General features: G+C 37.9%; 1 protein-coding gene across 3 annotated transcripts in view; it reads left to right on the plus strand.

The window, feature by feature from the left end:
• lsamp (limbic system associated membrane protein) overlaps positions 1–25,888 on the plus strand; it is a 537,461-nt gene extending 511,573 nt beyond the window's left edge. For all 3 annotated transcript variants that reach the window (XM_081614361.1, XM_008426059.3, XM_008426058.3), the window contains 4 exons: positions 1,195–1,326; positions 2,344–2,464; positions 15,707–15,855; positions 19,814–25,888. In XM_081614361.1, the coding sequence (XP_081470487.1) occupies positions 1,195–1,326; positions 2,344–2,464; positions 15,707–15,855; positions 19,814–19,911 (500 nt within the window). In that variant the 3' untranslated portion in view covers positions 19,912–25,888. The remainder of the gene's footprint in view (positions 1–1,194; positions 1,327–2,343; positions 2,465–15,706; positions 15,856–19,813) is intronic.
• Positions 25,889–26,267: the final 379 nt, after the last annotated feature.

Here is a 26,267-nt window from a genome sequence, read left to right on the forward strand (position 1 = left end):
TTTCATTCTCATTGAACAATTTCACATTTTGTCATTTTAAGAACACAAAGGGATTCTTCACTATTACTCGCCATGACTAAGAAGTTTAGAAAAGGGAATATAGAGCCCAAGCTTCTTCTTTTTTCTCACATCTTGAAAGAATCACCTTTTCCTGTATTTACAGTCACAGACTTGCTGTTGTGTCTGTACCAAATTTGCAAATTTTAAGAATTCAGTTTTTGCTCCAGCTCAGTTAAATCGGATTAAGATCGGCTCCAAATACTTTTCCAAGTATTGCAACTGTTTGACTGGACTTTAACTGGACCATTCTAATATAACTAAAACCAGCAAATCTCTGGTCCTATGTAATTCATTGTCTCACACTTTTCACACTTGCATTCAGTTACATTCATCTTCTCTGACGAGCTTTCCTGTCCTTGCTAAAGAAAAACATGACCACGCCATCATGCTACCAGTGGGGATGTTTGTTCATTTGCTCTGTTAGTTTTCCACCAGTTTGTGAAGTGGATAAAAGTTATCCTGTCAACATATTTTTACCCACCTAGGCTAATGAACTTTGCAACTCCTCTAATCTTGAACCTCTTGACTGCTTTTCTGATTAATGGGCTCCTTGCTGAGGCTTCCCTGTGGAGCTAAACACGAACATGCTGGCAAAATAAGTTTGGGCTCAGAACTCCGGTTGTTTCTGGATGTTCCTATAGACTCTGAAATCTGAGGAAACTGAGCTTTTTATGTTGTTGTTGTCTTCTTAGCATCTGGATGTCAACAGTTTGAATGGTTTTAAGTTACCTGGGTGTGCTCTATAAATAATGTTTGGTTGGTTAATTTTTTTTTTTTTTCAAAATTTGTTTTTCCACCACAACTTCTGATCTAAACATCTCAAAACTATGAAGAATTTTTGATTCTTCATATAAAAAGACATATTACTGTTAAGCAAAAGCTGAAGAACATTTACAAATCCTGGTTTGACATTTATTTTACAAATATTGTTTTGTCAGTCATTCTTTCGCATGATATTTGCTCTTGTTCTGTAGTTTAGTCAAAAACACATCTTTACATGAGTCATAAAGGCCATACATGGGCGTGTTTCGAAGGTGTTGCCATTTATTTACTTGTTTTTTTCTTTTACTTCAAATAAATCTCAAGTTTCCTCCTTGTCTTGTTCTGTCACTCATCGATTCCATCTTTCCACAGCCGAGCCGCTGGATGGAGAGGAGTACCTGGACATTATAGGCATCATGAGAAACCAAGCAGGTCGTTATGAATGCAAAGCCAGCAACGATGTCGCCACACCTGATGTCAAATATGTCAACGTTGTTGTCAACTGTAAGTAGCAAGAAGCCGCTGCACATTAAATGCTTTCTGAATGCTCATGAATATTTTTTTCCCACATTTATTATTGAATTTTATAGAGAATTGATGCAAAGTAAACCTAAGCAAGAACTAGAGATGTCTTGAAAGTTCTGGAGCTCTCCTCTGTCGTTCCCAAAATGAAATCAGGTGGAAAAAAAGGAAGAGATGCCTTGCACTGATTGCCGCTATTACTTCTATGGCAGGTCTTACCCACCACATCGTCATTTAAATAGACACTTAGAATTTCAAAAAGAGGATAATTACCTCCTTTCAGTGGTCCATATTATTACGGATTCTAGCTCTTCGGGGTTTGATAGACGGCTCATGAGGCGTCGCTAAACTAATTACTCTTCAAGGTATTCAAAAATTCCCTTTGATCTGAACAAATCACATGTGGCTGTTTGCCCGAGTCGTACTCACACCAGGTCTGAGTGCCAGATAGGAGAACATTTCAGTGTATATTAAGCTTTCTTTTGGAATTTAATCTTAAATGGAAGATGGGCATAAATCCATTTGGAAAGCTTTGCTGGCAATTGTTTGTAAAGATATGTGCGCGATGAATACTAATATACCTGTTAAAATGGGGCGTTTTGTCAAAGGTCCATTTGTTATGTCAAAACAACAATCTACTTTGCTTTGGCAAAGTATTGTGTGGTACTGATGGGTTAAAACTTGATGAGAGCTTTGAAGAAAGGTCTGCTACAAAAATCTCATAAAGTGCACTTGATCTTGTGAAATGAGCTAAAAGGCTTTTTCTATAAGAAAACAGTCTCTGACTCTGTCACTGAGTTCTTAATGAAATGTCTTTGATGTTGGTTAATATTCAGTAGCTTATTTCGAGTAATATGCTATTCTAAAATAATTACTATGTGAAAACCTACACATTTTAATAAAAAACTTTAAAAAATAGTTTTAATTGTGGCAAGTTTTTCTTTTAGATAAAATGAAATGCTACGGGTCAATGTGATTTCTTGGTCTGTGACTTTGCAGATCCTCCGTCAATAAGGAAAACCCAGAGCTCAGAGCCTCCGGTGGGCCGCATGGGGACCCTGCAGTGTGAGGCTGCCGCCGTGCCCACACCGGAGTTTGAATGGTACAGAGACGACAAAAGGTAAAACTTACCTCACATCTATTTTTATCCCTTCGTGTTCATCAGCAGGATCTCAGGCAGCCACCCGTACGGAGCTGTGTGTTCCTAATTATGCCTAAGAAAAATATTACTGGGGATGCGATAGACTGTGGAATTTGAAACGACAGAAGATAAAATTGTCCTCATAAACGCTGGGTGTTTTATTCTTGTGGGATTTCTTTGACATTAAGTTCAAGATGGACAGAAATATTGACATTAATAAATTGTCAGTAATTTTACAAAACCAAATTGCATTGGAAACAACTCATCACAGACACTCCAAACAAATATTTATTGACATTTTGTTACATTCAACCACAGATTTGCAGAATGCTGTTTGGGTGCTGATAGGGAGTGACATTTGCTTCAGTATCCTTCAAAAATGCACTTTTTGCTGGCACTGTTTCACAACCAAGTTGAAGTCAGAGATCAGTATTCTGAGGACATTGGTTGGTAGCTGTATACTTTTTCCAACTGGTGTTGCTGTTTCCAAGTAGTGCAGGTTGTCATTTAGAGGACAATCTTTTTTTCAGCGTTTAATTAAAACCATTTGCACCTTCAAATAACCAAAATGTAACTTTTTTGCAAAAAGAGTGACATGTCATATCACTCTGAACAGACCATCCCCACTGTCAAATATGGTGGTAGCAGCATCATGATCTGGGTTACTTTTCTTCAGCAAGGACAGGAAACATGGTCAAAGCAGAATGGAGCTAAATACAGGGCTTTCTTAGAAGAAAACTTTATAGAGTCTACAGAAGACTCCAACAACTGAACAACCACCCCAAACATAAAGCCAGGGCTATAATGGAGTAGTTTAAAACAAAACATATTCATGTGTTAGACAGACACAGTCAAAGTCCAGGCTTGGACTCAATCGGGAATCTGTGGCAAGATCGAAAAATTGCTGTTCACAAATGTGTTCCATTTTATCTGACTGAGCTTGAGCTGTTTTACAAAGAAGGATGGGTAATTTTCAGTCACTAGATGTGCAAAGCCGGTATAGACATATCCTAAATACTCGCAACTGTAACTGCAGCAAAATCTGCAGTTCCACAAAGTATTGACTCAGGGGAGCTTAATATTTTTGTACGCCACATTTTTCAGTTTTTTATTTGTGCAAAATGTTTTGTATCATATATAATCTTTTATCCCACTTCACAACTGCATACCACTTAGTGTTGGTTTTTCACATAAAATTCCAAAGAAACATATTTATGTCTGTGGTTGTAATGTGACAACAATACAGAAAAATTCAAGTGGTATGCTTTTGCAAAGCCACTGTATAAGTAAATAAATTTCCCTTATGTGATCAATAAAGTATTCATCCATCAATTCCGTCCACAGCTAAGGTCCAGTAATCTCTTCTGTCTTGGCACAGAAGAGATTTTATATCCATTGTATTTGAAGTGTGAGTTCCTTTATGGGCTCACTTTGCCTTAAGGAGGTTATGTCTTGAAAAGGACTGTTTGTGACAGATATGTGATGGCTTTTTGCAGAAACAACATAGAAGGGACCTTGAACAAGAGGTCCCCAACTCTAGTCTTTTAGGCCCCGTCTACACAGAGATGGTTTTAGGTCTGTCCGCAATGTCTAGGCTGTTGATCCACATGGATTGAGCATCTTGGGAGATGAGAAATTATCATTTCTGAAATCGGTTTCCAGTGGACAAATTTCAAAACGCTGGCTTTATGTTTCCAGGTGGCCACGTGAGATGTAGATTTGTTTTTAAATGATGAAAATGAAGTACAATCTCTCTCTATCCAACATGCACCCGACTCACAAATAACAGATATGACATAATCCAGTGTTTTTTGGATCGTTCTCTACATCATTTTCTGTGGCGCTGCAACTTGTTGTGTGGACACACATTTTTGTAGAAATATTTTTTTTGTAATTCTACAAAAATATAGGTGCATCCTACTGTCACTATACCTGAATCAATTGATTCAACTATTACTGGACCGCTGCAGAGCTGAATGACATGCTCAGGAGGGGATCCAGGTGTGTTGAAGCAGGGATGCAAATGAATGTTGCAGGTCAATAGCTCTCCAAGAACTGGACACGAAGACCTAAACCGACTTCCCAAGAGTTAGAGAGGGGAAAAAAACACGCTAGCTATTTACAGGCAGAATTGTTTAGCATACATAGGTAGCTACATTTATTTATCGTGAACAGTAAGTTACTTACTTGTACAATACTTAGTACCTTATTAAATAATGCCTCCTATGTTGCAGTGTTTGTCTAAAATACTTGCTTTCACTGTTTTCTGAGTTCCAGTAGCTTTCCTTGCATATTGTCCTGTGTTGATTTATCTTTAGCTTCCAAATAAAGCAGAAACTTAATCACTTTACTGCAAGCTCTACACATTTTTTTGTGTGTCTTTGTCCATTGCTTATAATTGGATCTTTTCCTTCTCTTTCTCAAGTCTTAATAGACAATAGAACCGTAGTGGTCCCATTGTAATGTAGGATGAAATCATCATTGTAGTTCAATAATGACTAATCACCCACTTCAGCTCTCCCTTGGCTGTTAGTCTCTTAATTGAATGCTATTACTTGGGAAGGAGTGGATTTTTTTGACATTCTTTATTGAAGAGACAAAGGACAGATCATCCGTCTTGTTGTAACCAATTGTTTCATGAAGTACTGCAACTAAAAATCTCTTCCTTCATAAATCAATGAAAACACAAATCAAGCTCGTCGTGTTCCGTGCCCTATTCCAAATTGTGTTACCAGCCAGATGTCCATTAGAAAGCCATCAATTCAAGTCTCGTGCATCTGTCTAAAAAAATACTGGAATACAATCGAAATGAAATGATGCTCAAAGGTAATGACATTCAAGTTGTTTCAATTCAGCACTTGACTCTCAACAACCTCAGACATTTTACTCATTTGCAGCAAACTCACCTCCCACCTCCTTGTGCTAGGAAAGCTTTGGCCTCTGTGGATAATAATAATAAAAAAAAAAAGAAATCAATGATGTGTAATTTCTCTCATCCCCCTGCTACAGCAGGAAAAGTTTACCGAAGATAGCAAGGAAATATTAGAGCAGTGGCACAAGTGTTATCAGAGGCCTGGTCTCCAAAGTAATAGGCCTATCACGTCTGAGCTTGAAAGGAGAGATTTATGGTCGCTGAAATATTTTTGCATTATCTGTTGTTTGCAACCTTCATCTATCTCAGTGGTTTTATCCCCTGGAGGATTCTGGCTCTGTGCCTCTTCGTGGCAACTCGGCTCCCTCTCTGCCAGTGGAAAGTGTTATTCCTCTTTCTCCTTGGATGATGATCCTAATGCACCATAAAACTGCAATTTAGCCATGGTTGGCTTCCTAATTTTATACGTCTTCTGCAAGAACTAAAGTTAATGCTCTGTAGCATATTCTGTCTTCCTTACCTGATTCTAAAGGTGATGTCTTGCTCATGAGCTTGCACGGTTCATTGGTTTAACTTCACGAACACAAAGGTCATCGGTAAAATTGGCATTTCAATTGCCGTTTAATGATGCTGTCAAAATTTTGCTGAAGTTAAAAGTGATGTATTTAAAAGTCGACGCTTTTCGTTGCAGCATTTGATTTCCTATATAGATATACTACTGTGGACATTTTGATGCCAACTCTTATCCAATCCAAACTCAGATTTAACACAACCACGCTGGATCGTCTAAATTGCAGCCATGGCAGCAATAAAGGGATGTTAAAACTGAGCATACACAGACACATTTACTAAGGCACATCCAACTTTTATATTGTAAAGGAGCTCTTTCTATTTGACTTTAATGCAATTAAAGAGCAACACATATTTTCAAATATTTTCTACTGCTGGTCAATAATCACTTAAACTTAACAACTGCTGCTAAAGTCCCTACCACATAACTCAACATTTGCAATATACAGGTTTATCTCAAAAACCGTGAACATTGTGAAAGTTTTGCCTGCAGATTAAACAGGCGGTGTTACGTAAACGCCACATTTTTGTGTTTTGCATTATGTTATAATGTTATTTCTTCATCAGAAACCTGCATGGACTGTTGATTTGATCTTTTCGTGCATGTTTGAGAAACCCTTTAATCTCCCGTGGCACTAATTCACCTGTGCAAAATAACTGGTGGGACCGAGCGCTGCCTTCAAGGACGAAGCTCCTCCTCAGAGCTGCAGCTTCCAAGCTTCTGAGCTTTCAACTCACAGAGCACCAGCAGCTTTTTGCAAACACCTGGTAGAACTGCACATGTGCTGAGCTCATTATACAAGCTACTTCTCAGAGAATCGCTGGTAAAAACATTGTTAATGGATTAATAGAGGAGCGGTGTTGTGATGACGTCCGGAAGGCAGGGCGTCAAAAAGAGCAAGAGTTTCTGGAAGAAACAGAGACTCAATTTCAAAACGTTAAATCACAAAGTCAAATTTTTGTTTTGCATTTGGTAGCACTTTATTTGAAGGGGTGTTCATAAGACTGACATGGCACTGTCACAAATATGACATAACACCAGTTATGAGCATAAAGAAGTCTTTATTAATATTTATAACTGTAGTAATGAAGTGCAATTCTGTAAATAATGACACTTTTAATGCAAAGTTGCATTAAAAGTCAATTGAATGTGTCGACGTATACCAACTGAAGATAATGTAGTTCATATATTGTGGTATAAAATAGCACTTTGTGGCTATAAATCACATACTGATTTTTAAACAAAAGTGCATATCAATAACGGGTAGAAAAGCTAATAATAATAACTCCAATGAGCAGCTAAATAACTTTCGAATCAGGAACTACCTCTTCAGAACAGTCATTTCCTGGCTGCAGTAGAAGTATAGTTTCACCCACCTCAGTTTAAAGAACAACGCAGCACTGGATGTTTTCCTTTGGGACCTTTGTAGTTAATATGCAGCAAATAAGGAATCAGGAGACACTAACAAGGTTGAGTCTTGACGGCCCCGTTATCTTCCATCTGCCTGTCATGTTTGTTAAAGCAATGCCTGTATGAGCCATTTATTTGAGCTGTGGGTCAACAGCTATATGTTCTTCACCAAGCCACCGTTTGCTTTAGGGCCTGAAGGGTTCAACAACTCACTGAGATGAGACTACCACTTTGCTGGTACTCCATTATACTCCATTATCCTCCATTTGATAGAGTATTTCAGTCACATGGAATGTGGAGGTGTGATTTTTTTCCAAGCTGTTTTTGTTCGCTTTATTTCAAGCTTCCTTTTCCACCCCCTGTCCTTAACTTATTTCATTTTTAAAAATCCAATAATTCTGAGACAATATGATAATGTTTGGTCAAATGTTTTCACTTCACCAGAGTTGAAAGTTTCATTTTCCACAAAAGAAGGCAGAAATAATTGGACAACCACATTATTAGAGAACACACAATGAGAGAAATTACTGATCCAGCTTCATCACTGTTTTTATTTGTGTGACACATTATAAATGAAGTTAGATTTTTGTAACATGTAGAAAGCCTTTGCTCTTTTTGTTCTCATTTTCCTATTTTGCTCTGCCACTTTGACTTGGAACTGTAACACAAAAGACATTTGTGTGCTTTTCTCTTTGTGTGTTTTAGTTTTGAAAAATATATTTTATCAGAAACAAAAAATAAAAAATAAGTTCCCAGTCTTTTAGTACAACTCTATTAGATCTTGTGTGTGTGAGTCTATAAACTGAATAAGCTTTTAACACAGGGTTATCACATTTCATTCAGAAAATAGACATTTGCTATGTAATTATGCCCTTACAAGTAAAAAAAAAATCACTTTAATCACAGCTAAATCAAAGCTTTTGTTCTTGTCAAGGTTTTTATTGTCACCTCTGTCACCTCTGCTGATAATTACAGTTCTAGAAATACAGATTTTTTATAAAAGTTTTTTTTCTTCATCTTTTTCTTTCAAATAATATTTCCGGAAGATCTCAGAAATATTCCAGAGTTTCAGCCAAATGTCTATACTCCCTGCATAGATTAGAAATCATATTTATTCCTGAAGACCATATTCTAAAAGTCACACCAGATGTCACCACAAATACTTTTCTGGAGATAAAGAATGGCAAAAAAAATTTAACCTTGAACATAATAACATAATAGTGGACCTTTCATACCCCAGCCTGGTATTTAGAGCACAAATACAGCTGTCATGCCAGATTATATTAGCATGGTCTTCATATAATTGCAGCTAATTGTTTCTCTTCAGCTCTTGTACTTTAACACAGCTTTCGTTTCTGATTCAACAACAAAACGTATGGGGAGAATAAGAAATTTTCATTGTGGACTCGACATATAATATATGCAAAACCAAAAGATGCCTCTTTTTTTTTTTTGCAATGTTATGACATAATTGGAAGTTTTTAAAGCTGGCGAAGCAAACTCTCTAGATTTGGAACAATTTGCTTGGCACAAGCATGTGAGCGAATGCTGGTGTGCAGAGCACTGAGCATAGAGGCTTAACTCAACTGTGTCTGTGTGCATCTCCACCTTCAGTCTGTCTCACACGAATTCGTGGACCCCCTCAGGCGATAAAGCCCAGCTCGTGCTCTAAAACAGAAATGAATCATGACTTCACAGCATCTCCCACAGCGCAACAATCTGAGAGCCCACAGCACATAAATAATTGGTTTACCTCAGAGGGCTGAGCATCATCTTAAATCAGCAGGCTGTGGGTGATAACTCATAGATACTTGATGTCATAATGATGATTTAATAATGTGATATGGTCCAGAGCAAACGGTCATCAATGTGAGGGAATTTTCAATTAATTTTTGGTAAAATCTCTCCATTAATACAGAAACGTGCCTATGTACTTACACCACTTAATATCTTTCACATTTTATTATCTTAAAGTAAAAAAATTAATAAATAAGGGATTTTCTCTCAATCACCACAAGTGGAAGGAAAAGGATGCAAGGTTTGCAAAATTTTCACAGATAAAAATCTGAAAAGTCCAGCATGCATTTCATTTTTGCTGCAATTACAGGAAAAACACTTTTGGTGCCCATCTTCACAGTCTATCCACATCTACAAACTAGGTTTATTCTGTCAACAGCAGAAACAATTGGCCAAATATGAAACGCCTCAACCAAAAAAGAAAAAATGCTAACTTTTGTCACCCAATAATCAAATATCTGTATTTTCTCCTAACCATATCTTGTGCCACCTGATATAAAGTGTCTTCTAACACGATTATTCTACATTTAGATTCTTCCATTTTCTTACCAGCTATGAATAGCTTTACTTTTCTTGCTAGAAAAAAAGTTTCCCTTCAACATGATGCTGCCACTGTTATGTTTCATGACGGGAATTGTGTTCTTCAGGACGATGTACAGACAGTGTTAGTTTTCCACCACACAAATCATTTTGTGTATAAGCATACTTATGGTCTCCACTGACCAGAGCACCTTGTTTGATGTGCCTGGCAAAAACTGCAGATTGGACCTTCATCTGATCTTTTTTTTGAACAATGGTTTTGTAAAAGCCAAATGTGTGGCACTCACAACTAATAGTTGTTGTGCTAACAGTAACTATTAATTGTGGAAAAAACCACACAAGCTGTGGATCATTTCAGCTCCTCCATTGTTAGCATTGGCCACTTTAGTGCTTCTCAGATTAATTCTCACTTGGATTACTCTGTTTTGGTTGGTTTGTAAGTGTGCCTCACTCTTTCCATGTTCTCTAAAAGATTTATACTTTAACGCTGACATTAAATGGACTAAAGGCACTCGCGTTTTATTTAGGGCACTCAGGATAATGGCTCCATACACACAATATGTTTTAAATTCTCATTTGTGAGAAACATTTTAATGTGAAAAGGTTGAAGCTTTTTTTTTTTTTTTTTTTTTTGTAAGACACCAAACTTCTGACTTGAAGAATTTTCAAATAGAGCTGTCAGCTAATGTGACAGACAGAAACATTTGTTTTTTTGTCAGCTGATAGACAACTGTCACTACCCATGGACCATTTTCAATCATCCCTGGGTTGTGACTCTCAGCAGGACTCTCCACTTGATTACATTTATCATCAGCCTTGAATCATAACAGGCCTGTCACATTCCCTGGCAGTGATAACCTACTTTCAATGCTCCTACACATCGCACAATCAAATCTGTCCATCTGATGATTTGCTCCAGTGTTTCATCTGCGCCGGCCCAGGACCGCAGTCCGGCGTGAGCGCAGCGCGCTGTCCGCTAAATTGAGAGGTCAAATCATTTTGGTCTGAGGTTTAATGTTGCGCAGCAGCTATGTGAGGCAGGCGTAGAATGCTGAAAGACATCCTGTAGCGCTCTGCTGCCCTCTTCCTGTGGAGAAAGATACCAATTTCTTAAAAGCACTGCTCTGACAAATAAAGAAAAAAATAATTGTCCCGTTTCTGGCAATGTTTTCGATGAAAAGTTTCGGTCTTGTTCTAGATTAAGAAGCTGGCAAACATGCAGGAATATATATATATATAAGGATACATTTTAAATCCTTGCTGAGTAAAAGTGCAGATTGCAGATTAAAAAAAGTGCACCAAGGGAAGCAACGTTGAGCTCGTTGCAAGCTGAACTGAAGACAAAGCGCTCGGCTTTCTGCTCTTAAATAAATAACCTTCGCATCACTAATGAGAACAAAAGACTTGCACTCCGACAACAAAAGAAAGTTCTTTCATCCTCTTTAGGTCAGTTTACCCCCTCGCTGCTGCATCACTATCATCAATTGTAATCTTTTGTGAAAGCAGCTGTTTGCTCTCGGCTCCCTGCAGCTCTGCGTATTATCTGGTTTTCTCAGTGGGTTCGGTGGGCAGAGAGGCCTTTTTAATAGTGCAGTCACTTCTCATGAAAAAGCACCGGAGAATATATCTGCTGCTGCTGCTTCTGGCCTTATCTTTGCAGCCGAGAGGTTTGCTTTTAGATGAAGCGCGGGGCACTGCTGGAGCACTTGGCCTCTCTTCATGCTCTCTCTTTGACTTTCAAACACAAATGCGCTCGCCGCCGCCTCCGTTCCCAAGGTGTCCCCATGGTAAGGGCTTCAGCACTTTATCAAGTTCCCCCGCTCCCCTGTGTGCCGAATTATGCTGTGCGCTATGATGTGAGTTTCCCTTTTTATGTTAATACTTTCTATCAGCCGAGCATGCGTCAGCACAAACGTCTCGCTCTCCTGCTCAAATTCCGATTACCAATTACACAGGCTTAAGCAGGATTAAGTTGAGGCGCCTGAAATGAACTTCACCTCGTTCAGGATGTGAAAGGCTTCGAGCAAGAATGTATCATGTGCATCTTTTCATAAAAATACTTTTATTTGAGTATGATAATTAAGGGAATGGTTTTCAGTGGGTTGTACACTTTTTCTGAAGCATATTTCCAGAGGCATGTTGAGTTTTTAATTTGCTGCAAACTGGAGTCAAAGTAGACTTATGCCTGACGGTCATTTGTAAAGAGGTTTTAATTTTCACATTTTGTCAAATTAAAACCATATGTAAAAAAAATATAAATGAAATTCTGAAGTTTGGTTTGCTTATATGAATTGGAATACAAGTAAATAAGACCAAATGCAATAACCTCCTTCAGAAGTCACCTAAATAGTGAACATGTCAGTATAAATCCAGTTGTTCTATGAAGGCATCAGAGGTTTGTTAGAAAATGTTGGTGAACATAAAGCATCACAAAGAACAAAGATCACAGCCAACAGGTCAAAAGGAAAGTTCTGAAGAAGTTTAACCAGGGTTGGTTTACAAAACAATATTCAAAGTGTGGGACATTGCACTCCACTGCATTCACTTCCTTTGATATTTTACACTTTTATTACTTTTAAAAATCTGTTATAATCCACAAGATTTTCTGACAAAATAATTCACTAGAAAATTCCTTTAATGTTAAAATGAATACTGAGTTCTACAATATAAGGGCAACTTAATACAAATATTTAATATAAAATTTAAAAAAGTGATTACATAAATATTTATCCCCTTCAAGTCAGTAAATAATAGCATGGAGTTTGTGTGGATAGATCTCAGTCATGCTATGCATCTTAATGCTGCAGTTTTCCTCCATTCTTCCTTGCAAAGGAAGTCCAGGCGCAAATCCTCAATTGAATTGTGGTCTGGTCTTTAACTAGGCCACTCCGGGACATCCACCTTCATTTCTGTATAGCTTTAGCTGGATTCTCAGAATGAGCTGCCACCACCATGCTTCACGCTGGAGATAGTGCGTTTGTGGTGAAGTTTTGTGTGTCTGTCAAACATGGTGTCTCATCTCATGTCCAACAAAACTCCATTTTGATCTAGTTACTACCCGACTGTTAAATAACAATTGTGAATATTTTGTAGAAATCAGTTTTCACTTTTTTACATTTTTGTTAAAAAAAAAAGAAAAATGCCAAAAGTTTATTTTATTTGCAAAATCAATTAAAAGGGTAAAACATTCAATGTGGCGATTGTTTTTTAGCTCTGAACTCTGAAAGAACTACAGTGATCCATAATTCAAGGAAGTGAATTATTTCTGGCAAAACAAAACCAAAATGAAACTTGTTCAGTCATCATGCAAAACTCTACATGTGGAAGGCCTGTCTACAAACTAAAATCCCTAGAAAACACATAGAAGTTTATGATTGTTATGGCACAAGGTGTGAAAATGCTAAAGAAGTATGAATACTGTCCAGGGCTGCCAAAGTGTGTTGTGGGAATTTTTCAGCAAATAACTGGAATAGAAAGGATGTTTCATTCTCAAGGACATCTGACTGCACATAACTCAAACTTTAAAACAGCAGTTTTGTCATTTTTATACGGTGGAAAGAAAAATAAATCTGAGAAGAGTGCTGCAGTCCCTCACTAAAGTCAAGTTTGCTGCATTGTATCAATCTCTTAATGAAAAAAGTTCAAAATGACTAACCCTGCCTGGGCCTTCCCGTACCAGCAGGAGCTACACTAGCGGTTCTCAAAGTGGGCGGTACCGCCCCCAAGGGGGGCGTTCAGAGGACGGCAGGGGGCGCTGGCAGAATTTTTTACAACAGGGGGCGCTGGGATGCCTTTGGGGGGCGTTTGGTCGAAGGTAAACTTTACACCTTAAATGCACAACAATACCAGTTTAGACTTTGAGCAACTTGGTAAAACTGTATTGTGTAACATTAAATCATGCTTGGCTGCAACTGTATCGATGGCAGCTCTTCTTCTGTTCAGTGTTTGTTAGCTTCTGTTAGCTTCTTGGCGCAGCTCCGTTCTCCTGCTATTTTAGCTTCACCGCATCAGTTCAGCATTACACCGGCTGATGATGTTGCTGTGATTCACTTTGTCTGGTATTTTTGTACATATGTTTTGGCAGTTCTGTGATCATGTTAAGCAGCAACTTATATTAGTTAAGCAGCAACTTATAAAAGTGTTTTATTGTCCGTCTGGATGCTGCCCGCTTCCATGGAAGGACAACAGAAAATCGCTCTTATAAACATGTAATTACTAAAATCACAATACCCTCACTTTGTAGCCCTCTGAAAAATTAACCCATTTAAATAAAGAAATCCCTCCATGGGTGATACCACAATAGAGAGCGTTCATTTTATAGCGTTAACACCGGTGCTGCAAGTGGTCCGACATGAAACGGATTTGATGGAACAAAGGTACCACAGCACTTTTAAATTTCAATAATCAGAATACCGAAATTGTTTCCGTTGTTTTAAAAGGTTTATGTCAGTCTGCCTTTTCCCCATCGATATGTTTCCCGACCGCCCTGCACCTTAGGGGGTTAAAAAAAAAAAAAAAAGTTTTGCGCAATGTTTTGCTCACATTGCGCAAAACTCTGAAACAGAAGAAGCGGGACATAAAACAGAGCGACGAACTAGATGTGAATTATGGCATAAAAACAGAGAATCCCACGCTGAACAGTGAAAAATCAACACATGATGTGAAACACATGACGATTAGGCGGCGCAGCAGGTGATGAGTGAAGATTACTGGTGGTCAATAAATGATAAAATAATTCTAGCAACAGGAAAGAAACTAAAGTGGACATAGCAATAAACCAAGAGAGGATAATACTAATCAAAGGAAACTAAATGGAAATGAATGAAGAACAAAATGCAAGAATAAACTAAGAAACTAAAGTAAATTCAGAGGAATAAACTGGTATGGCAAGACCTTTCAAGCAATAATTAATACAGAGGCCTGTATGGCAAGAATAAACACATACTATTTCCAGATAAAAGGTAAAATAATATTGTTGAAATGCCATGGGTTTGTTGAGACCACATCTAGTACTGAGGATAAATATATATTACAGACCATAACAGTTTATATTATTTTTCATATCAGTGTTAATGTCATGAGGCTGATGACTCCATGACACTTTCAATTTGACTCATTAGGATTTGATTAAGAACCAGATTTGTTCTCTGTAATTTCTGTCCAGTAAAACTATTAGTCTATAAATCAATAGGCATGTCTATATAAAGATATAATTCATGTTTCTGTCTCATATTTGTATGGCATTAAAAGGACCTGAAACTTTTGTTTTTCCACTGAAAGCTCTGGTTTGAACAATAAATGCCATGTGGGTGAAATGTTATACATGATACTCTGATGTCCCATTCTCCTGAAGGCAGCACAGAGCTGCACTACCAGAAACTGACAAACACTGAAGAGAAGAAGAGCTATGATTAATGTAGTTACAGTTCTATCAATGTTTAAATGTTGCAGAGCTTTGTCGGTTTGCAAATAGATCAAAGTTTAAACTGGCATGTTGTTCATCTTTTATCTGGTCATTTTGTGCAATATTTAACAACTAGTAAATGGCAAAGAATAAGAATATTTTTTTCACTCTGATTGGCTGCTGTTAGGCCTACCAATTTTAACTTGAATGTTCATTGCGTTTTTTGTAGACGCCTGTGAAAATAATTTCTATTCACATGGTTTTTTGGTTCTCTGGGAAATTATTTTTGATGATAAATACAGAAACAGGCATACAAATCAAAACATCTACAATAGTGATAGTAATATTAATAATAAAATAGTCAGTGCAAAGTAGCCTACAAATTATTTGGTGGGGGTGGTGAGGGACCTGGATAAAGGCTAGGGGGTCGCTGGCCCGGAAAAGGTTGAGAAACACTGAGCTCCATTAAGCTTCAATGCACAACATTGAACTTTGCTGCTGTTTGCTCGTATCAAATTCATGTGTCATGTTTATCTACATTTTTACCCAACTCTCATGCTTTTGATTTGGCAGATAACTCTCCCCCTGAAATTGTTCTTCCTCTTTCTGTTTGTCTCTCTTTTTCAGGCTGTCTAATACTCAAGGCATCAATATCCAGATGCTTGGCGGTAACACTATCCTCATGATTGCCAATGTCACTGAAGAAGATTACGGGAACTACACCTGTGTGGCCTCAAACCGTCTGGGTGCTCAGAGTGCCAGCGTTTTCCTCTATAGTGAGTAACGAGTCCGTGGCCTTATATCGTATAAAGCAGGTTTTTTTATTCAAATGAGATTGGTTCTTTAGAGGTACACTGACTCTATAACTTTAAAATCTGTGAAACATATTGACTTTAAAGTACTAATTCAATTCATCTTAATTCCCTCTGAATCGTTAAATATCAGCACAGAGTTTTCTCACTGCAAGCTTTACCGGTGGACATCTGGAAGCCAGGAAGAGACATAAAGCCTCTCTGCATATTAGTTTTTTTTTTCTCATTTGACATACAGCACAGATATATCTCTGCATTGAATACAGCCTTGTGTGGAAATATAGACACGCAGCAAAAGAGCAAAGGTGACATTTGAAAGTTAAGAAAGATTTAAAGTCTTCAATTTCAACAGTTCACAAACTCAAGTTTCCATGAGTCTTCATCACCAGAGGTAAGGACATCATTATAAGTTCTCAAAAACAATCTGGTCCTTATCAGGTGTAGCAACAGGAAGGAACTGCTGATAGGATCAATGGAGAGGTTAGGAACTGAGGTCCAGACTTTTTCAAAGGGATTTTTTCCCCTTTATCCCTGTATTCAGTTGCAACTAAAATAGTGCAACCGTGTCTGTTGGAAAAGTCAGGTTTGTAAGTTAAAGATGAACAGGTACTCTTGCTACAAAAAAGAGCCAAATCATCATGTCATGCTGGTTTGAGGTATGTCTGCTCATTTGTTTAGTTTGACCAGTACCTGTCCCTGTGCATTTAACCAAGTAAAAGAAAACTCAAGCAAAACTGGTCTGAAACTGTATGTGCTGCTGTGACACATAGTTTAGTTTTACCCTCTCTCATTGTTAACGGCATATAAAAGGCTGATTACATGAGCTCCTTCTAGAAATATTTGATTTCCCATTTCCCATGATTTTGTTAGCAAAAAAAAAAAAAAAATCCTTTCCAATCAGTTTTTGGAGATCACAACAGCCTGGAAGAAAAATAAATGATTAATGATTAAACGTTGCCTTCACCAGCTAACAATACTGGCAGGATTGTATCATAAATTGTTGCCTTTTACGCACAATATTACAATACTGTCATCTTTTGTATGATTGAAGCAGGGCTACTACGCAGAGAGCCAACTGAAAAAGGTCTGTGGAAGGTTTAATAGAAAAAGAAATCTTGTAAGGTCTTGAAACAAGGTTAACAGGAGGTGGAGCATGGAGTGATGTGCAGGGGAACAAAAAAGTACAGCACAGGAACAAGAAAAAGCCAGGAGCTTAAATAAAGGGGCAAAGGTGGAAAATGACAAAGGAACGAGATGAACTTATCAGGTGATATGGAGCAGCTGTGGCAGAGAGAGAGAGCAGGGAAACTGGGCGAGAGAATAATTAACAAAATGGGAGCTGAACTAAGACTCAGAAGATATCTTCAAACCAAACGGGAAAAGGAGAAAAATAAATTCAAATGTACAAGGAACAAAATAATAAACTAGGAAACTCACAAAGGATATGGCAACTTAAATGAAATCAAGTGGCAGGCCAAAAGCTCCATATTGTTCTGATGTGACTGGAGCACATTTTTCCATATGCTCGCCGTGATCCCTACATGACTTATGGCAAACCGCTAATGAGGTTTGTGTCAACAATGGCTTAATTCTTGGCACTGTTCCATAAATGGCAGATTTGTGGAGTGCAGGAGGCGTTGACAGGAGTGTTGGTGTCAAGTGGGAACAAAATAATGTTCCCACTTGAGCTGTGAATCTCTTCAGAAAGTTACCAATTTATCTCTCAGTTGCTCTTCTGCACAATGCTCTTATTGGCCAGCCTGTTTAGAGGAACATATGTGGCATTGTATGTTTTTAAGTTTTGGCATAGTCTTTCCGTCTTTGATGGACAGAAAAGCATTAGATTTTACTAGTTAAGTAACTCCTAAGGGCGTTGGCCTTGGTCTCAGGCCAAAGCGAGCTTAATGCCGATCTATGCCACCCATCTCAGATCGTGTTTTTTGTAATTTTGAAAATGTAGCATTTGTTGTAAGATAATAACAAGGGGAAAGGTTCACTTCTGAAAAACACTGCAGATGGCACACTGACATTCAATCACAAATACCAGCATAAAAAAGCATTACCTAAACCCTTTATGAAAGAATGTTGCTCTTTCCGAAGCTGTAAAACGATAAAACATGAGATGCAGAGGCAGAGTTAAATCAGGTCCGCCAGCCTCCAGAGCAGAGCATCTGCAGCAGTGCTGCCTAATGATGTTTGACCGCAGCTTAAGCTTGCTTCAGGGTCTGAGTTAAGTAATGTAGTTTGTTTCATGTGATTTTGTTTTTGTAAAGTCATTGAAAGCTCGACATGCTGAAACGTAAAATGCTAGAGGAAACTAGAAAAAGGTCTGTTCAAATCAAGAGAAACAAAACTGGAATAAATGCAGTTTGTTGTGCAGAACTTAACTGCAGAACTGGTATGTCTTTATTATCGACATGACCAATTCAAACTATATCTGTTAGTGCACCATTTTTCTTTCTTGGCATAGTCCTTACAACAGCTGATCAATAGTTTACATAATTAGCATTTGCACATTGATGATTGTATGATCTTTACATCTGTGTACATTTTTATCAGGTCTTTTTTCTTTTAGTTGTAGAGCGTAAGATTTGTCGAACTAGTGTACATCTCCTTTGTGCTATAAAGTCTTACTGCCAATTAAATTTGGAATCTAAAAATGTCTTTACTTGTGTTTTTGTCTGACATCTAAGTAGCCTGTAGCTCTCTAAACTCAGTTTATTTGTTTTGTTTATCCTTTTTTTCTTTGGTGCTTGAGCTGTTTAAGTTAATCAAGCTTAACTTTAAATTTGTTATTAAATTAGAGTACTCACTTAGGGTGGAGGACCTTTGAGTGACAAATACTGCATGGATGAAGTCTCATTTCTTTTATTAGTAAAATAAAAAAATGTGATAACAGGGCTTCTCCCATCAATAGTTTTTTTTTTAGAAATGTGATTCAGACCATTGAACATAAAATTTTTGAAGCCCAGGTCAAAAAACGCAATTTGTTCAACGGATCCATCAATGACACTCTGAAGTCACTAGATGTCAGCAAACTCCTCTTAATGTCTGTCATTCCTTTTGTAGTTAAATCTTTCTCTCCATCAAATCATCAGAAATATAACTAAAGTGAAATAGATGGTGTCAAATGTTGGCTCGCATGAAACAGGCTGATTGTTCACTTTCTATTTGTGTGTTTCTTCTAGATGATGATGCTTTGTTTTTATGTCCTAAGGACATCTTATTTTCACTACAATGTAACCACGGTGTTCTTTCCTACACCCTGGTGACAACAACAGTGGGAGATTGCTTCTATCTAACTCAGTGGTTCTTAACCTGGGTTCGATCGAACCCCAGGGGTTCGGTGAGTCAGTCTCAGGGGTTCGGCGGAGCCTCTGCCACGGAGGTAAAGACACACTTGTGTAAAGTTGTGATGACGCCCCGCTTTGCCATCACTTAATGCAGAGGATCACGTTAAATTGCTTTAGCCAATCAGTGCTGTGGAGGAGCACTGATTGAAGGAGTTCCACTATCAGCATGGATTTGAACTTTTGTCTTTATTTACTTCAGCAAAGCTCACAGTTTTTACCAAATTCTGTAGCTTTTGGTGTACTTCTAAATCTGCTCCTTAGTCGCATCTTTTCGAGGTTGGTACTGCCTCTAGTGGCATGAGGGTGGTAACACAACTAATATAATTACATTCCTAAATCAGAATACTGCAAAGTCTTTATTATTTATTATTAAGGGAGGGGTGGGAAGTCATATTTTATTTATCACTACAGAAGGGTTCAGTGAATGCGCATATGAAACTGGTGGGTTCGGTACCTCAAAAAAGGTTAAGAACCACTGATCTAACTAAAGCCGCCTCAGATTTGTGTAGTGTCGCATCCCTTTTGCTCCATTAAACCCTTGCTGACTCCCTTCTTTGCCTCTCTTGCAGGACCTGGGACGGGTCGAGACATCAACGGCTCTGCCTGTGCATCTCTATCACTGTGGCTCCTGTTGGCCTCCTTCGCCTGCCTTTTCTTCAAGTGTTAATACCGTCCGTCATCCAGCTCTCTTGCTGACCCCACCCCTGACCGCCCAGCCCTCCACCCGCCCCCCTGCTTTCCCGTCCTCCCGCTCTTCAACTCAATGACATCCTTTTCGCTACCTTATTACCAACGCTGCCGCCTCCCTCCCGCAGACTGTTTGCATCACAGTACAAAAACCTTATGTGCTCTTGAGCACGGCTTACAGATATTATGAGAAGCGATGAATTATGATCGAGTAAGATGTTTTACCAACAAATAAAAACAGCGGAATGAAGGACAAAACAAGCAAACAGTGCTCTTACAAAGATTTGTGATGTTGTTTTTAATTTGTATGCACTATTTTGTGTCTGTAACATCTTGTTTTTGGGTCTGGATTTGGATCTTTTCCCCTCCGACACCCTTTATTTTTCAGGGGGATAAAAGCAGAAGCATCCCAAAAACTGGGATACCAACAATCAGCTCTTTTGAGTACATCTAAGATCTATTATGTTATTGTGTGTTTAACCCATACATTTAATAGCAACATGCAAAATATCTGCCAAATATACACCAATATTTGAAGCTAAAGTGTGAAACTCAAAGGGAAAAAACTAATGTATCTGATTTTTATTTTGCTTTTATTTTTTTGACGAAATGAGATTTTGGTGTTGAATGTGTCCAACTATGACATGAGGCGACTCAGCTGGAACACAGATGCAGAGCCTTAGCAGGACAGCTCTTCACTCAGTAACATTTGGGCTATGGCAGTCAATCTTAGAGAGGAGGATGCAGTGAGCGAATCCTTCCGAACAAAACCATCCTTTACGTCCTCATCCAGTGGCTTTGCTACTACCCGCCTTTATTAAAAAAAAAAGGAAGAACTGACAAAAAAAAAAAAAAGATACCCATGTAGGTTATAATTATGCGTACTGTACATAGTTCAATTTTGTATCTCTCTAAGACAAGTTCTGCCACTGTAACACCAGGATTTCAGAGAACGTTGTTGCAGCGCGTACTTTTAGCTGAGATATTTTAGGATCGTTCTGCTAGACAGTGGGGATTTGGATAAAAAATATATATACACGTATGACACCAATGAATGACTTTTAAGTTCTTTCCTCTTTCTCAAAGAGTGTTTGTTTTACTATGACATGGTACAGAAATATTCATGACAATATATGATGCTCATGCTATTTTTTTCCATCTTTGTCTCATTCATTTTTGCAGCACACTTCAGCCAAAATACCTTATGTACAATACCAACCACGTTTATTGGCACCTCCGGTAAAGATGAATAAACTGCCTTAAAATAAATTTATTGTAGCAACCTGATCTCACAAATAATAACACCGAGTATGTTTATTCAGAGTGGACAAAAGTACCATGTTAAGAAAATTGTTTCTTTTCACTACAAGACTGGTGGCCCCCATGTTGGTACAACTTTGTAGAACCCCATTTTCCCAGTACGATGAGTAAAACTTAACCTCTTAAAAAAAGATTACAAGGATGAACTGGGCTGGCTATGGAAGACGTTTTCGAGGTTTATGCTGGTAGGACAGACACTTTTTTTCCGGAAACCAGTTGACATGACATAAATAACTACAACTGTAGAGATTCTGTGTACAGTTCTCCAGCAGTTACTTTTGAAGAATTTTATTTTTTTTATATAGCACGATACTAAAAACCAAAAAACATGTTAAGGTGATTAATTTGCTTATGTTTAAAACAGCTCAGCAACAACTACATCTGCTGCTGTGGAAAAAACACGACTAAATTCAACGTATTAAGTATTTCCATCTTGTAATTGTGCCCTTTCTTTAGTCAGCTGACTGGCAGTGTGCAGCAAAAGGGCAAGGAGGAGCAGCACTGTGCTACTTTACTCTCTGTCTCGTGAAACTCCAGACTCTTTGGGTTAAACGTAGAACCATTTAATGGTTTTGAGCCACTTTTTTTTTTTAAGCTTTGTACACCAATAACCAGGAATGATTGCACAATTGATTATGATTAAGAAATTTCTATAATTTCCAATTATGAATGCGAAAGTAAGCCTTTAAAAAAAAAAAACTTCAGTTACATTTATTTTTCAGGAATTTCTAAGAGTGTTGATGATTTTTATTATCAGTGATTGTTTCTTAAAACAGTATTTTTCTCCACTGAATGTATTCAAATGCTAAATATTTTAGTGGGACAAAATGATCCTGGAATAAAGGATGAATTTATTTGAAGGCAACAACTTTAGCGCTGGTGCACTGTATAAAAAGAGAAATCTGATGTTTCTTTATAGGATAGCATCTTATTGAGGCTTGTAGGTCTTTTAAACTGACAGGCGTACAGTTTTGATAGAAGCCTGTTGGATGGGAATACAATAAGGCAAAGTTATGCATTAAAAGCAGATAGTTCTGTGCCGTTGTCGTCGTCGTACTTATTCTTGAGTTGACATTTTTGTTTTTAAGAATGCAGTATTATGGTTAGCTTGCAATGCTCATTCAAATGCCTGAACTTCAGCACGAGAACTGAATATTAACAAGACACTGGACATGACTCCTCTCAATCGCCAGCAAAAAGTGATTAAATTTAACTGCAGCCAATCACCAAGGCCTTTGCCAAAAGCTGTCGCAGAATTTATTTCTGCAGGAACTACATGTCTGTGGGTTGTTCTCTACTCACTCACAGAGGTGCAGTTCAGGGGCGCAGCTGTGTGGCTCAGTGAACCTGCTGCACTATTAGCTGCCTTTTTTTTTTTTTGTTACCATTTTCTTTGACCTACTGTAAAGCTGCAATCCTTTGCTTAGCTCAACACTACCAATTGTCGGTCATCTGGAAACAAACATTTAATTATCGTCATTTTCACCGTGTATTTAAAGACTCGTTTCAGTGTTTCCATGGTGATTGCCTCTGAGGTTGCAGCTGTCTGTGGTAGTGATGTTGAACTTAAAATCTCGTATGCTTTTTACTTGAAGTGCTGTTTTGGTCACACCAAATCCAATATCACATTTCTGACTCTTGGAGGTGTTAAGGACTCTGCTTATTTTATGCTTTCACCTTCTTGCACAATTTTTTTCATTTGTTTTTGTTTTTTATGCATACAGTATATACCTGGTGTGTTTTATTTCTTTGCAGCATACATTAGGCACAGCAATATAATTTAGTTTTTGTGGAATAGATCTTAGCAGGTCAGTTTACCTGAGAGAAATGTTGATTCCTCCTCCTCCGTTTCTTCTGTCTTTTTATTTAAAATAAGGGCAGAACAGAGAATGGCTGACCTGAAGCAGATGACCAGATGTAGACTTTTTTTTTCTTTTTGCTTCCTGGCTTTTTTCATCAGTTAAGTTGAGGAGACTAAGACAGACAACCAATCTTGTTTAAGAAAACAACTTCTAACTGCCTCAAACCTTCATTTTAGCATTTGTATGCATGGCCTCTGCTTAAAAGCAAAACCTTTAAGGGAACTCTGATTAATGGATTTTAAGTTGATTTATAGACTATCTTTGTACCATTCAGGTTGTTCAAGTGCATGAGGCTAAGCTCAGCGGTGTGGGTGCCCAAGCACATTCATGCAGGTTAAAACCAGCTAAATAGCACCGACTTACAGTGCCTTGCAAATGTATTCATACCCTTTGAACTTTTACACACTTTTTGTCACATTGTAGCCATAAACTCTGATGTGTTTTATTAGAATTTTAAGTGGTGAATAATTTCGGTATAAAATGAAAATGACACATGGTTTTCAAAACTTTTTGATACATGTAGCATATCATTTGTATTCAGCCTACCCACCTCTGCAGTCCCCCATACATAGGAATGTCTACTTATTCTAAACTGGAACGTCATTTATAAAAACACAGATTTGTCCAGACGGGACCGTTTACATAAATGTTTTTATCTATTCGTAAATACAGAGCAGTCCTACACATTGTTTTTACTCCACCACCAGTGTAAGTGGTGCTAAATGTTGAGTATGGAATATAAATATAAGGCCTCCATAGAAGATTAGTGGTAAACACAACATGGAAAAAAATCGCAAACAACAAAACACACAAGTGGAGACATTTGTAGAACTTTTTGCAGTTGCTGCAAACTTTTAATGAAGTTCTGCACTGCCACCAACTTGTAATCTGCCATTGTTGTTATGCATAATCCATACAGCATGTGAAGTTGAGCTAATACGTCAGCATTGTCACAAAAGATGCATTTTTGTCGTCCAGATTAATATGTTGGGGCTAAAATTTCACTCTTTAACCTGTTTTTTTGATAAACAAAAAACATTTTCTGTCTACCTTTGTTTTGAAAAGTGCTCAAAAACGTTACACAAAAAACATCTCTGTAGCTGCAACTACAGCTGTAAGCCTTTAGGGATACATCTCTGCTAGTTTGTAGTAATTATTTCAACTAAAACCGTTTTCCCCATTCTTGCAAAATCACCAAAGCACAGTAAGCTTGGTTTGAGGACCCATTAACTTTATCCACCATCACCGTCCTAGTTAAAGAAAAACATCTCCACAGCATGATGCTACCTCTGCTGTGTTTCGCTCTGTGGGAGAAGAGTTTGCACCATTCGTTTTCATAGTGAAAAAGTAACATTTTTGGTGTCATGTGAGCAGAGCATGCTTCATCCATGTTTGGTGTGCCCACATGAGACTTGAGGCAACCTGCAAATTGTAGTTCTGACTTTCATGTAACAACACTTTACTTCCTGCCACTTTTCTATCAAGGCCATTTTGTGTTTTTAGCGTCCATAACTAATAGCTGTCCTGTTAAAATATTCTCCCTCCTTTGCTGTTCATCTTTGTAGCTCCTCTATTAACCTTGGGTCTCTTGACTACTTCCCTGATTAATGCTTTCTCTATCCGACTTGTCAGCGTAAACGGACAGTCATGTAATAATAGGTTTGCAGTTGTGAACTTACTCTTTCCATTTTGGATGGTGGATTGAACAGAGCTAAAGATGTGTCTGAAGATTGAGATGCTGTTTTGTTGAACAGCTGTATTTATACCAACAATAAATCACACGCAGTAGGCTGCAGTTTTTGATTAGAAAATGTTTCAATAAGCTACGTATCATTTTCTTTCAACTCTACAAATATCCACTCTTAAAGTTCGTGTTTGTAATGCAACACAATGTTAAACATTTTAAAGGGTGTGATTACTTTTGCAAGGCACTGAATGTATTCAGACCATACATGTAAAAGCCATGAAGTTCTGTCTCATCTGTAAAGCAGAGGAGGAGATCTGTCTTTCCACGTTTAACACATCCTAACAGCCAGTCTAAGGACACAACACTAACCCAACATCTGCTGAAAGCTACAGGCACTGCTACCTAGTTTACTACTGAGCATTGTCTCGGCCCTCTGCTTCACTGTAGTAAGCTGGCTCTTGTAAATGGCGTGTGCGTTCATGACGATTAACAATGACTGAAGTTGTAAATGTGAGGCATGAGATATATGAGGAGTACACCAGTTCGTTGATGGTTGCTGCGGTAACCCTCTTTTTCTTTAGTTTCAGGTCCTACCATCCTTTTCTTCCTCTTGTCTGTATATACAAAATTATGTTTCTACATTAGAATGTTGTAAAGTCACCAGTTCCTTAAAGATCTTATTCATACAACTCCTACCTTTTGAAAATGTAAACTGTTTGTACTTCCCCCATACTTCCCTTCAGTCATGGGAAAATTAACATTCAACCGTGGACTATGATACCGAAATGTTTCTTTCTTTTTTTTTTTCTTTAGTTTTGCTTTACTTTAATATTGCATAAGGTAATTCCAGTCCATTTCTAAAAAAAAAAAAAAAAAAGATACGTATTAAAGGTAAACTGTATGAGAAAATGTTAACAAAATAAAGTTGTTTGAAGTCAGTGTTCTGTATTTGAATGTGACTTGAAATGTTGGGGCAAGTATCCCTTTTTCTTCTTTGGGGGGAACTCAGAACACACAGCATCTCAATGGTACTGATGTGTTAATCATCATGTAACATGCAAATAAAAATAATGTATGTATTGTTACAATCTTTTCTGAAAGACATTTTTGTACCTACAAGGTGTGAGAAAATCAACTAAGGTTCTGGTTTATTGTAGCTGGTAACATGCAGGTAAATACACCAAAGAAAAAGACAAACTGTGTACAGCTATTGGAAAGGCTGCAGTACATAACTGCGTCTCTAGGTGTCACAACAGACCATATTTTAAAGTATTGGGAGCGTAAAAGCAAATACAGAGGGAATTAATTATGAAGAAGGCTGACCTGAAGCATCTGCCTCACAGCAAGAAGGTTTTGGGTTCAAATCATGTCGGTCGGTGACATGATTTGTCATCATCGTGTCTGTCAGCTCTCCTTGTTCATGCAGGCCCCCCGAGTTCCCACCTAGAAACCAACATTCAGTTGGGT

Source organism: Poecilia reticulata, chromosome 13 (genome assembly GCF_904066995.2).
Source record: "Poecilia reticulata chromosome 13, P_reticulata-male-v2, whole genome shotgun sequence".
NCBI classification, from domain to species: Eukaryota; Metazoa; Chordata; class Actinopteri; order Cyprinodontiformes; family Poeciliidae; genus Poecilia; species Poecilia reticulata.